The 14,202-nt window shown below is 37.6% G+C and overlaps 1 protein-coding gene across 3 annotated transcripts in view; it reads left to right on the top strand.

Annotated features, from left to right (window-relative positions):
• The window catches only part of xirp2.S (xin actin binding repeat containing 2 S homeolog), a 95,296-nt gene that overhangs the window by 67,588 nt on the left and 13,506 nt on the right, over positions 1-14,202 (top strand). For 2 of the 3 annotated variants that reach the window (XM_041578035.1, XM_018238841.2), the window contains exons 4-6: positions 9,875-9,964; positions 10,843-10,915; positions 13,027-13,139. In XM_041578035.1, coding sequence (XP_041433969.1) covers positions 9,875-9,964; positions 10,843-10,915; positions 13,027-13,139 — 276 coding nt within the window. The remainder of the gene's footprint in view (positions 1-9,874; positions 9,965-10,842; positions 10,916-13,026; positions 13,140-14,202) is intronic. The other variant, XM_041578036.1, reaches the window with a different exon arrangement.

Below are 14,202 nucleotides of genomic sequence, written 5' to 3' on the forward strand. Positions count from 1 at the left end.
ATTTACTCTTAAAAGTCAGAGTATTCCACTTTAATAGTGACTATGAAGTATAAGTAAAATTAAGAAGTTTAAGATTTAGTAAACTCTTTTATAAAACAAAGGAACTCTAGTTTTGATCTTGAAACTGTTTTTTCCTTATTTTGTAATCTATTTATCCAAAATAAACATTATAAATTATAAATTATTCCAGGAGTGGCAAGGTGTTTTGTTGTACAATCACTTTTCTATTGTTACCACATTAATTAGTTCCAATATATAGTGGATAATGTACTCCCTACTGTAATTTATAAAGATATTATGTTACCGAGGAGTTATGTGACCATATAAAAGCACGAGGCCGAAGGCCGAGTGCTTTTATACAGGTCACACAACTCCGAGGTGACTATTAATATCTTTATAAATTTTAAGTAGGGGGTACATTATCCATTATAATCTAAAGTTTTCTGAGTTCAGCTTTTACTTCCTGAAGATTTCTGTGTTTGCTTTTTACATAATGCCATAATGCCAACTAGTCTATTTTGCTGGTGTCTCTCTTTGTTTATTTTTATCTTTCCCTGCAGCGCTTTTAAGAGGCTAGGTAGCTGTATTTATTCTTGCTTTCTTCAGGTTCTTTTAAAGTAGCCCGCTCTGTGTGACGTCTTCCACTGCATCAGAGATGGCTGAATGCAAGGGAAGGAGGGGGAAGTTTGATAGTGGGAAGGGGTGGGAGCGGCAGAACTAACAAGAGCGAATAGTGTCAGGATGTGAGAGAGGCAGAAGGACTGTGACTGGAGAAGGAGCAGAAGAGGGAGATAGACGTAGACGAGCAAGTCTGAAGTTTGTTAGCTGGAGGGTGGTATACGCAGAAGTAACGATCGACTAAAGAGTGACAGGGTGTGGGAGGGGCTTGGAGGGGGGCTTTAGAGGGAGAGAGACGCAGACTGAGCGAGATTAGAGGTGGACGGGGGAAGAGAACAGGGAGAGAAATGCGGAGGGAGGAAATGGCAGAGGGTGGGAGAGTGGAAAAAAAGTCAGCAAGACTGTAACAGAAGGCACGAGCGAGCACACCACGTGATGGAGGAAGTGATAAGTGAGGCGGACAGACAGGAAGAAAAGCTCCAGGTAGCGTGCGTCAGTGACCACTGCTGACTCATTGAGTTATAAACGGCGCGTTCTGACGCCAGAACGCGCTGTTTATAAAGATATAATTTACAGTCTGGTCCCATAGGGAAATGACCAGACTGTAGATTATATGCATATAAACTCCAATATCCATAATAATAGGATGTGTGTATTATTAAACATTAAACTAAATTGCTAATATACCCAACTAACTAATCTAATCTATTTTACACTGTTGTCCCATAAAATCTTCCAGAGCACTGAGATATAAACTTACACATGTTGTTCAGAATGTCCAGGACTGATCTTGGAGAGGTCAAATAATCCTATTTTTATCTTTGTGAGAGAGTTTGATCATCTCAAAACTCCATGAGTTTCGATTTTTTATACACAGTAGGCCAAAGACTAGCCCTCCCCAGGAAAGACTTCAAACTGCCGCATCTGATTGACCAGGATTTCTCTGCTAAAAGATTTGACTCCACTATTCTAAGAATTTCTCCAATTGTTGGAATAATTGAGGATTTCCAATTTGCAGCTAATTGATTCCTGGTTACTATAAAAATATGATTGAAAATCAGTCTCTCCTGAGGTGGCAAATCCCTGGTTCCCAAATGTAATAGTGCCATACTGGATGGGATGGATTGAAGTGACATAGGGAGCTGTTTGAGGAAGGCCTCAATATCATCTCTAAGCTCTTTAAGTTTAGGGCAATCCCAAAGAATATGACCAATGGTACCCGTCTGGCTACACCCTCTCCAACACAGGGGTGATGACTTCATATCGAATTTAGAAATTTTTTCGGGTGTCATATACCACTGCCAAATGTTTTTGAGTAGACCTTCATGATGGTTTACACAATGAGATGATTTCCTCACGGATCTAACAGTCAGTTCCCAGTCTTCCATGTCTATTTCAGAGTTAAGGTAATCCTGCCACTTATTCAATTGCCATTTAGGGGCTAGTTCTTTCATGGTCAACAATGCTCTATAAAAAATTGATGTACCTTTTAAGTGGGAACCTTCTGGTTGGATTAGTTTGTTGATTTGCGGAGTTAAAGTGATTGGATTATATTGATGGTTAGTTAGGAATTTACTTATTTTAGCATATAAGGGTTTATCTGATAGTGGTATGTCATATACTGATGTTAAGTATTCAAAAGGTCTAATCCCAGAGTCCTCCAGCAAGTCCTCTATATTTGTTATACCCGCAGCAACCCAGTCATCTAGGTTTATATTCTCAATAACGGTATATAAGGCAATCAAAGGAGTATCAGATGTTATAGATAAGATGTCTCCTTTACATAATTTCATCATCTCCTTCCAAAGTCTGAGAGTGTTAGCTGTTATAGGATTTTGAATGTTCTGTTGAACCTTCCAAGCCAATCTAGATTTCATAAATAGCTTATAAGATTTGTATGGAAGTTGTTCTTCCTCTATAAAAAACCATTGTTTTGTGCTGTCTTCATTCCAGATTGATCTAGATTGGTCCAGAATGGTTGCCTTGTAATATAATTCAATGTTTGGTACACCTAGGCCTAAGTTGGAGGTATGAGATGTTAATATCTTGCTGGAGAATCTGGATTTTCTGTTCATTAAAACAAATTGATTAAGATTTTTTTGGAGTGTATTGAAGAAAGTTTGGGGGACTCTTATTGGTAGGTTTCTGAATAGGTACAGAAGCTGCAGTAAAATCATCATCTTAAAGGCAGCAGCTCTACCTAACCAAGAATACTCCATTTTAGCAAGTGCTTCTAATTTGATTTTGAATTTTGTTAGCCAAGGGCTGTAATTTTCGCTATATAAATGAGCTAATGTAGGGGTTAATTGAATACCTAGGTATTTTATGGACTTCTCATTCCAAGAGTAGCCGCAGGATTTCTTAAGAGTTTCTTTAATTTTTTGGGAGACATGGCATGGGAGGATGACTGTTTTTTTCTGATTTAATTTGTAAAAGGAAATTTGAGAGAAATTATTGAGTTCTATGTTTACATTTGGCAGTGAAACTAATGGTTTTTGAAGGTATAAGATGACATCATCTGCATATAGGCCTAATTTGGTAGTTGACCTTCCTAATTTTATACCATCAATTTTGGAATTATCTCAAATTTTTTGGGCTAAGGGTTCTAAAGTCAAATTAAAAATTATTGGGGAGAGTGGGCAGCCCTGACGAGTACCATTTTTAATGTCGAAGGAGTGCGACATTGAACCAGATGACAGCACCTTAGCAGAAGGTTGAGTATATAGAACCAGGATCGCCTTGTGAAGAAAACCAGGAATGCCAAACTTAACAAGTACCCTAGACAAGTACAACCGGTTGACCCTGTCGAACGCCTTTTCCGCATCTAGAGAAACAAGGAGGGTAGGCGTCCGACAGAGCCCAATTTTGTGCACTAAAGCAGGGACCTTTTGAGTGCCATCACTAGTAGTTCTGCCTTTGGTACATCCTACCTGATCCGGGTGAATAAGTTGGGGCATTAAGGGGGCTAATCTATTAGCTATTACTCGGGCATATATTTTGATATCTGTGTTTAATAAAGAAATTGGTCTATAACTACTTGGGTCTGATGGGTCTTTATCTTCCTTGGGAATAGTTATGATTAATGCTGATAATGATTCTTTGGGGAAAATATCTTTGGTTACTACTTCATTAAACATATTTGTAAGAGGCTTTGATAATATACTTATAAATTTCTTAAAGTAATCAATAATAAAACCATCGGGTCCAGGGGCTTTATCTCTTTTAAGAGAGCTAATGGCAGATTCTGTTGACAGAAAGGAACTGCCAAAGATTTTTGCTCAAGATCAGACAATGAGGGTAGATTAACTTTATCTAAGTAATCATCTATTTCTTGGGTCGATGGGATATAAGTGTCTGGGTCCTTTTCTAAATTATAAAGGTCTTCATAATAGGTGGCTAGTGCGTCCACTATGTCTTTGGGATGGTGTGCTTCTATCTTAGTTTTGGGGTGTTTGATTTTAACTATTCTTTGATAAACTCTTTTCCCTTTGATTTTTCTGGCCATTGCTTTACCTGCTCTGTTATTATCATAATACCAATTTTCCTTGAGAATTGTCTGCCATTTGTCGTATTGGTAATACATGTTATCTGCAAGTTCCTGTCTGGTCTCCTCTAATTTTTGAATAAGATCTGTCTTTTTATTGATGAATATATCCTTCTCCAGGGATTTAATTTTACTTAAAAAAAAAAACTTCTTTGGTATCATTAAGCTCAAAATATTCTATTAATTCTTTTTTAATAAGGGGGAAAGTGTGCTCAGAATTTAAAATAAATTTGTTCAATTTCCAAATATTTGGTTGTAGAGGTGAATTTTGAAGTTGAATTTTAACACTAATGGGAGAATGATCCGACCAACTTCTGGGGTTTATCTCAATACTGGAGACCAGTGGTAGGGAAAACCTGTCAGTCAAACAATAATCAATGTGAGTGAAGGACTTATGGATCGGTGAGTAGTAAGTGAATTGTTTCTCTTTAGGGTGTATACATCTCCAAGTATCGAATAGCTCAAATTGGATCAGAGCTGGTTTCAGAATAGAGTGAGTTTTCCTAGTTTTGGAGGTGCAGTCAGACTGAGGGTCAACTACTGAATTCATATCTCCTGATATAAATAAGTAACCTTTAGTAAAGGTGGATATTTTTCTAAATTTTTTGTTGAGAAATTTCATTTGATGGGAGTTTGGAGTGTAAAGGTTCACAAATGTAAAATCTTGGGCATTAATTGTACCAATAATCATCACCATTCTTCCGTCTTCACTAGCAAAAGTTTCCCCTACCACTAGCCCCAGTGTATCTCTGACAGCTATGCATACCCCAGCTTTCTTATTATTATTTTTTAAAGTGGAATGGTATATTTTAGAAAATTGATGAATTTTAAGTTTCCCTGCTGCAATTTAATTTAAATGTGTCTCTTGTAAACAAATAATGTCAGCATTTTCTTCTTTTACCAACTTTTGTAGTAGATACCTCTTTCTATAAGAATTTAACCCTCTCACGTTAATCGAAAGAAGTTTACATTCCTGAAACATGTTTATCTATACAGTGATATTGTAAACAAACCAAACCAATATATTAACCTCACCCAAGTCAGTCCGGGGACATCATTTTGACATTCGCACATCTCAGCTCTGATTGGAGAAAAAAAGGTTAGTTGGGACAACAGCCTGAAAAACTTAAAGGAACAATGAATTAACAAGAAAAGAAGTGGCGTACAAAATGGCATCCGGTTCTAGCTATTGTAACTACCACTTGATGAAAAATTAGTTCTCAGTCCAGTGAGAAGAAAAAAAAGAGAAAAAGAAAAAGAAGAAAAACAGTTTCAAAAATATGAAAAGTAAACTTCAAATTACTGTTCAGTTCAAATGACCTATCAGGTCAGGGTCCACCGTTGTGGACTTCCAGTTGGACTTTTCTCCTAAGGGAAGGTGACAAAACCCAAGGGGGAAAGTCAGAAATGGGGGGGAAGAGTTTATGGCTGGGCACCCAGCAGTTCAGGTACCACCAGGAGCTTCTGCTGACTTATCTTCCTCAGATGGTGGTTGGGTGGTGTCCATTGGTTGTTGTTTGTATGGGGTTGGATGGTAAATGGGTTTGTCCTTTTTTAGATTTCTGGGGACAAAGATTGGAATGTTCCACTTTGAGAGCAGCTCATGTCCCTCCTTCACGCTTCTAACAACATAGGACACTCCTTGATCCTGTATTATCAGTTTTGGTGGAAATCCCCAGGAATATTGAATGTTATTATGCCTTAGAGTGGCAGTAATCTGCGAATACTCTCGTCTTGCTTGTAAAGTGGTCTGAGATAGATCCTGGTATAATGCCAGATCCCGATATGGATCTGGGAGTTTTTTCCCTCCTCTTGTGGCGGCTAGTAGCATTTCCTTTACATGGAAAAAGTGGATTCTTGTAATCACGTCTCTGGGCAGATGTTTAGCAATATGGCCAGGTTTGGGCAACCTGTGAGCCCTGTCTACAGTCATTTCACTCTCAGTCAACGCAGGGAAGGTAGATTTCAGAATATCCATTACATATCCCTTAAGCTCATCATCATGAACAGTTTCAGGGACCCCTCTGATTTTAACGTTATTCCTCCAATTCCTGTCCTCCCCGTCAGCTATCTTCTCCTTCATCCATCTATTCTCGTTCATAAGCTCCTTGTGGGCATCAACTAATTCGTTATGTGCCGTTGTCATTTCTGCAATCCTATTCTCCAACTTGGAGATTCTCTGGTCTGTTTCACTTGCAAAGTTTGACATTTGTTTCACCAGAGATTGCATATCCCCCCTGATCTCCGCCATGTTATCCTTCATGACGCCGCTAAAGGACACCATGAAGTCCTTAAAAAATTTCAGCGTCATTGTCTGCTCAGTAGCTGGGAATGACGTCAGGGGTCTAGAGTTACGTTTGCTGGAGGTGGATGAATGGATGGGTGGGGTAAGGACTGTGGAGTCTGTCCTACCTGGGATCTCTGATCATCCTGTCGTGATGATACAGGCTGGGCCTTCAGGGATTTCAGAGGGCTACGATCCCTGGTGTCTTTAGGGCTTTCCTTTGGGTTATCCTCCTCGCTTTCTTCCTCAGCAAGGTCCGCTGGGTCACCCCTGCGATGAGGAGTGTAGAGAGGGCTAAATCTATTCCTCTGAGCTAGTGGTGGGGGAGTATGGTAGTCCGTTTCATGCCTACCTCGTGGCTGGTAATGACGGTCGCCATCTTGGTTTTCCTCCCCATAAAACTCTGAAAGCTTTCGAGGGATAGGAGAGCTATATTTCTTCTTATGTGACACCCTTTTCCACTCCATATCATTCAGGAGACGTTCACCCACCTTTTTAGCACAAGAAGGGGCTTCCTAGATTGCTTTTAGTAGCTTTTCTGGGTGTTTTCAGCAGAGAGCTACAGCCTCAGGCAGCCATTCAGCTTCGCTCCAGGCCACGCCCCCACCTTCATTTTTTACAATGGAAAACATTTTTCTAAACACAAATGTTATTTTAGATTATAATATATAAATTCTTACCCTGTCTGAAGGAAACAGGTACAGGTATTCTTCTATTTTTTCCTTCAGACAGGGTAAGAATTTATAGTTACATTTTGTAACCATTTTTATGTCCATGTTTGTTTTTTAGGTACTGCAACACTGTTGAAATATTTTCTTGCTACATTAGAAAATTGGGCTTAGAAGGTTTTCCACTGGACTTTGAACTTTTATTACACGGGAAATGAACCAAAGCCTTGGGTTAATTTCTTTTTCATTTTTTTCTTTTTCATTATTCGTTTCAGAGAACTATAAGACTTTTTTTATATGCTTTTTCTTTGTATTCGCTTCACAGTAACTAAATGCTGCTATTAGCTAATTGCTGTTAAAACAATTGTTTGATTTCACTAATTGATTGCACCTGTCAATTAACTGATTGAATCACCTATAAATGTACCACTTTACACAGATCCTGTATGCTTGACAAAGGGGCTTGCCCCGAAACGTTGCAAGGTGTTCACCTGCATTCACAGCTTGTGTGCCAGTGTGCCTTTTCTAAGCATATGTATTGGTACCATCATTACTACATGGGGCTTCTCTGTGGACCCGGCGGGCCTCCCCTCCACCCCACTTCATAATGTCTAAATACGTTCTTCCTTCTCTCGTTTACTTGCCTGTAACTCTCTTACAGCGAATGCATATTGTATTACACTATGTTAGACAAATGGCATAATCCTTTTATTTTATTATTTTCTTATGTTCTTATATTTTCATGTTCGTGATTTTGTTCTCACGCTCCCGTCACAAAACTGTATCTTTCTATGAATACTATTTACTGCGATAATGATTCATGATACAAAAGAATGAATATGTACCATTGCATTTTGGATGTGACTGGTGGATGTGCGTTTGGAAAATAAAGAATTTATAGAAAAAAAAAAAATATGACCAAACTCCTATCCACAATTTTCCCGTATTTATCAAAAAATAAAACTTGAAAATAACTTGAAAAATTTGGTATGGGAAAAGACTTGAAAACAATTCTAACCGTATATACAATTTTTGGACTTGACTTTTGATTTTTCTGGATTATCGCCCAAAAACAACAAATTATTTGGATTATGGTATAAAAACCCAGCTCAAATCTTGATATCTTCCAATTGTAAAGGAGACTTCTGCCACTGACTTCTACATGACTTAGGCAGGTTTGAGATGGAGTGTTTTTTTAGTAGCCTCAGGGCATAAAAAAATCTTTAAAATTTTTCAAAAGTTGTTTTTTTCCACAAAAATATTGTGTTTTCTCCTTTAAGACCGTAACCAGAAAAATGTGGGTTTTAGTAAATAACCCCCTAAGGTTGCCAGAAATGCCAGATTTATTTCTGCACAAGAATTGTATTGAAATGAGTAAATCAAATATTAGCATAGATTACCTTAGTTTTGCAAAGAACTAATTATGCTTTTCTTGCGGTAAAGAAACGTTGCAATGAACAATACAGTATCTCTTTCTCATTGTACTATAATACACTGAAATTAAGTAGTGTTTTTCTTTCATGCCTCTGCGTATCAGTGAGAAAATGTTCTTGTCTGATTAAATTGAGCTTTCACCAGGCGTAGTCGTTTAAAACAAAGCTTTAAATGTTTCTCACAAATGACTACATTTAAAATAATGCATCCCAAAGGCAGCCAAATAGATATGCTCACAATGTGCTCACAAATTGCAATTCCAATTACTCTTCCATTCCATAATAACATAATACATCTGAATCAAACCCCTAGTATAGTATGAATGCGCGGTTATTGTGCTACTTCACCGGGGCTTCGAAAAGCCCAAGGGGAGGCATTACGTGCTTTTTTCTGCTATAAGGTGCACGGTTTAGCATTACTCAAACTAGACATGAACTCTGAAGGATTGTGCGTATACAGTGAACAATGTAAACACTAACCAACTTGATGATGATACAACAATGTGTATATACTATGCACACACACACATTATATAATATTATATAACCCTCCCCCAGATCCCTTACATGTAGGTTTGGTCGTTGTTTTAGTTCGATGAGCTGTGTATACAGATTGATATAACTTTACTGGGTGCCAGATGTTCTGATTTTTTGTTAACATAAATTTTTTTAAATGTTAAACCATAATGAAACACTGCGCACACAGTTTAAGTACAGACTCTATATCTTGGTGCGTACAATACCTTTTGTGCCAGTGCCACTTTGTCAAGGACTCCAAGGGGAGTTGCATGCTCTATCCTTCTTTCTTAAAGGGCATCTAAAGGCTGTTTCTCATCATCCCCACTTAACCCAGAATTTGTCGGGCTAAAAATCTCAGCATATTCCTACATATTACAGGCTAAACCATGCAGCATTAACCACGCACCTTTCTTATTATGATACATTATAATCTGCTGCCACCTGCTAAGTGCCATACACACTAACACCTAATCCTGCCCAACCTCACCCTGTATCTCATGGTCCATTCTCCTATTAGATTGTAAAATATAATTGTCAGGGTTCTATTTACCTCTTCTATCAGTCAGAATGTTATCTGTATGTTTGATGTATATTCATCATTCTATTGTACAACACTGTGAAATGTGTTGACACATTTTAAGTGCATGTTAACAATAGGTGTGGCTATGTCAGTGAATATTTGAGTGTATGACTGGTTTAAAAGTTCATATGTTATTGCTTGCTATTTAATATTTAATTTCTCTTTTTGTAGATTTATTTATTAAAATTTAAACCTAAATATAATTTCCTCTAATTTTTGATTGTTTAGCAAACAAGAAAGAGCCAAGAAGTTACATTCACAAGCAGCAGCCATGCAGCAGAGCAAAGAACACAGTTTTCTGCTGTGAATGCACAACAGGTATGCATCAATGTGATATGTAAAGGTAACGATTAAAATAAAAAAAACTACAAATAAGGTATCCTTCTGCATATCAGAATAAGATACCTGGCTATTAAATGTGTTCCCATTTATTTGGAGCATCTCGCTATTTTTACCCTATTATGCCATTAGGAGAAGCATGGAACTTCTGAGCAGCTGCTCCAATGAGAACCACAAGGCGGCACTGGCACAGATATCCCATAGCAAGATCAGCCTTCAGATCTGGCCTGTGTCTTGTTAAAAACACATAAGGCCAAAATGAATTTAGATGCCACATATGAATGAAGGTGTGTAAAGACTGCCATCTTCATGAAAGAAAATACTTATCATACTCTCTGGTCTGAGAAGCATGAAGTGTCCTATTTAATAAATTGTGTCATGCTGAGCACCAGTGAGCCTTATTGAACCTTTGATCATTCTCTCTCTCCATAGAGCATTGCCTGATCATATCAACTACTCCTTTGTTACCAATGCATGATCAATAAGAATTTACTTTATTTCTGCCTCACCCCAGCTGATGTCTTTTCATCCAATAACCTTCTCTCCTGTCAGTAGCCCTCCAAATCAGTCTGATCTGTTTTTCTAGCTGTAAAAGCCAATATATTAGGAATCAGTTCCCAATTAACCTATTTTAAATACTGCTTAATTAACTTATATGGAAGCACCTGCTCTCAATTAATGCTGCATCTTTCCTTTCAAGTGATTACCTTGTTTTTTTAATTATTTGTATGCACTCATTCTAAGAAACCCTTAAGAAAAAATATTTTGAACTGTAAAGTCTCCTTGCAGATATTTCCTGAAGCTTTGAGTCTGCTAATAATGCTATTTTTTTAAATGTGATAATTTACTTTACTTAGGTTTCTATGAATCAGCAACATACCCATGAGACAAGCACAGCATCTCATTATAATCAAGAAGCTGATGAAGTCGGTAAGAATACTACTTTACATTTGTTTGGATAGGCTACATGGCTTAACGCACTGGAGTGGTAAATTCAGATTGAAAATTTGACATGTAAGCATACTAGATCAAATACTGTTTTTTTATATTATTACTCAAACTCTTTCTATAGTATGCTTTTGCAAAGCTCTGGTGGAGCATGGCAACAACATTTCTAGTGAAACCATCTAAAGTTAGTAATTTTGCATTCGATTTAATTTCGATTTTAAGGCCTGCTGGGAGCAGAAGTCTATCAATACCAGGAATGCAAACTTAATGTAATATCCTGCATATATGTTCTGCAGCTATGTGGGGCCAGTGGCCTCATTAAAATGCAAAATAATCTTTCAATAAGAATCCCACCTAACCTGTGTGCTACACCTAATCTGCAACAGTTTTATAGAGATTTAGATCCCCTTTTATGGCTATGACCTAGGGTTTGCCACCTAACCTCTTTAAAACCTAACACATATGGAATTCACAGCCTGCATGGCTAATTAGCAATTCATTTAGATGCTTGATGCATGGCTGCACATAAATCAGTTCAGTCTGCAGCATGCATCTAAATGAATTGCTAATCAGCCATGCAAACTGTGTTCGGTTTAAAAGGGGTGAGGTGGCAACCCTACTATTACACCTCTTCAATTCTAATGCTTATGCTCTAGCCCTGGGTTTCTGGATGGTAGGTCAGATGCCAGGGGAGACTTTTTTATGGAGAATTTAGTTGGGCATTAAGCGAAGACAAACAGAAATCCCAAGAAAACCACTAATTGGCAAATTCTAATTATATACAAGTATGGGACCTGTTATCCAGAATGTATGGGAGTTTCCCAGTTAAAGGGACACTAAACCCTGTTGCTCAGCACTGCATAACCACACTTTATTTCAGTTGGTGCTGGACTGCAAATTCCAGCATACTTTAACATATTATCAAGGTTAAGGCATGCTGTGTAAATCTGGCTCCATGTTCTTTGTTACTGGATTTGGTTGGAAGCATTAAACACAGTTTCCCAGCGCTAAACAAGTAAGTAATTTAGCCCCATGTTGATTCAAGTGTAATATAATGAAGACTAAAATTACATAAATATCGATATATGTAAGATAACAACTAGATGGCTGGCAATGGTCAGTTAAATTGCATTTATACTGAAGTTTTTGATAAGTCAAATTAATGAAATGTCGTAAATCTATAATTATGTTTTTTTGGCAACTTCTGTAGAAAACTAGGGGGCACTGTACAACGGTATTACAGTTGGGTTTACAACCCCTTTGACACATTATTACACAAACTTTCCCCAGCTCTTCAGGGCCCAGGGCAGCATTGAAATGCAAAATATCCTCCAGCTGATCTGGCTCCATGTTCTGTGGTCCTGCATTTGGAGTTGGAAACATTAAGCACAGTTTCCCAGCACTTTATGCTCATGTCTGATTCCATTGTAATATAATGAAATTAAAAAAATGGCACAATAATCTCTATATGAAAGATAAGAGCAAGATGTGCAGGGAATCAGCATTCTCACTAGTCAAGTCTAGGGATGTAGCGAACCGCCGATAATGTGTTCGCGAACACCGTTCGCGAACACCGGCAAAAAATGCGAACAGTTCGCGAACAGTTCGCGAACTTCGAACATCCGAAAATCGTTCGATTCGAACGATCGAAGGATTTTAATCGTTCGATCGAACGATTTTCGTTCGAATCGAACGAAAATCGTTCGATTTTATCGACCGAATGGTCGAACGATTTTGACGCGAACGCCTATTGGCGAACGTCGCGCGACGTTCGCGAACTTGCGGCGGACGCGAACAGCCGATGTTCGCGCGAACAAGTTCGCCGCAGAACAGTCCGCGACATCCCTAGTCAAGTCTCTTACATCTGTAATTAAGTTTTTGGTTAGTATAATTCTCATTGGTGAATTGGTTTCAATGTGTAATTATGTTTTTTCTCAACTTCTATAGCGAATTTGGGGGGTGCAGAGGGACACTTTTATGGTTGGGTTTAGTGTCCCTTTAATGGATGCCTAATGTAAAAGAAAACCATTATCCTAGCAACAATTTAAGCTTCCCTTTTCTTTTATCTTCCTTCTTTTTTATGTAAAATTAAGAAGAAATATCAAAGATTTCGACACAAGTTCTCAAAGAACAATTTGAAAGATCTCTCAAGGAAAAAGGAGCTAAGACTAATTTAAGCACCATTTCCCAAGCAAAGCATTCAAAGGTATTTAACCAACCTCTATATAATATGTTTTTCCTTGTATCATTGAATTTTCTACAAGGGTTGTTTTATAAGTAGGACTAGTCTATAATGTAATGGCCCTTGTTTAGGATTTAACAGGACAAATGAAAGTAAACTCACTACTAGTCTAATACTTTGTTTATAATTACCTCAAGTCTTCTTCCCCAGACCAGTGCATATATTCTATAAAAAATTCCTTTCCAGGGTACTTGGTTAAAAAAGTGTACTGCCATTTTTGTTCTGAAGTAGTTCTTGAGTAGGCTTGAGCTGGAATCATTTACAGTATAGCAACTTAGGCAAGCTACCAATGCAAAGTAGCAGAAAAACTGGGTTGCTCTAGAGCCAAGTTTCTGTGGCTGGTGTATATATTAGAAAAATTGCACTGGCTTCTGTGTAATACTACAAGCTAGGTTGACATAAACAATCCCAGTGTCATAAACAGAGCTTGCTAAATTTCTTATCTGTTACATTACGCTGTTTTTAATATAATTCCAGTATTGTAATGTCTAGAAAACTGAAAGAACTAATGTGCCTAGATTTTCTTTAATGTCATTAAAAATTACTATTTTATGTCTACATATTCAAAATCAAAAGCACCCAGCTGTTATTAAGTATAATGTGGCACATTTCCAGACTCTCTGGAGTTTTAAGGGGCACATGAATCTAACCCTGGTGTTAGAGAATGGTTTTAATTCATGCAAATTAAAATTGGAAAATTGGCAAACAAAAAAGCTGTTACAATGGAAGATTAACAAGGTGGATTTTTGAGAAACTGCTTAAATAATTATGCGACAAACTATATGTACAAATTGTTCAACTTGATGAAATTAATAAAGGGAATAAAGTTGGGGTTTAACAAAAAGTGAACTAGCACATGCAGTATAAGTTATAAATTAAAAAAAGGTTTGAAATAATGTAAAAATTAAAGACATTCTGTTGTTATTAATGCCAATTTCCAGCATCCATAGGTCTCTGTGGATTCTGAGAATTGCAGTCTACAATGTTGGGGGGAGGTACATGAGACTCGTGCCTTGGTTTAGAATAT

The sequence above is a fragment of the Xenopus laevis genome, chromosome 9_10S (assembly GCF_017654675.1).
Source record: "Xenopus laevis strain J_2021 chromosome 9_10S, Xenopus_laevis_v10.1, whole genome shotgun sequence".
NCBI lineage: Eukaryota > Metazoa > Chordata > Amphibia > Anura > Pipidae > Xenopus > Xenopus laevis.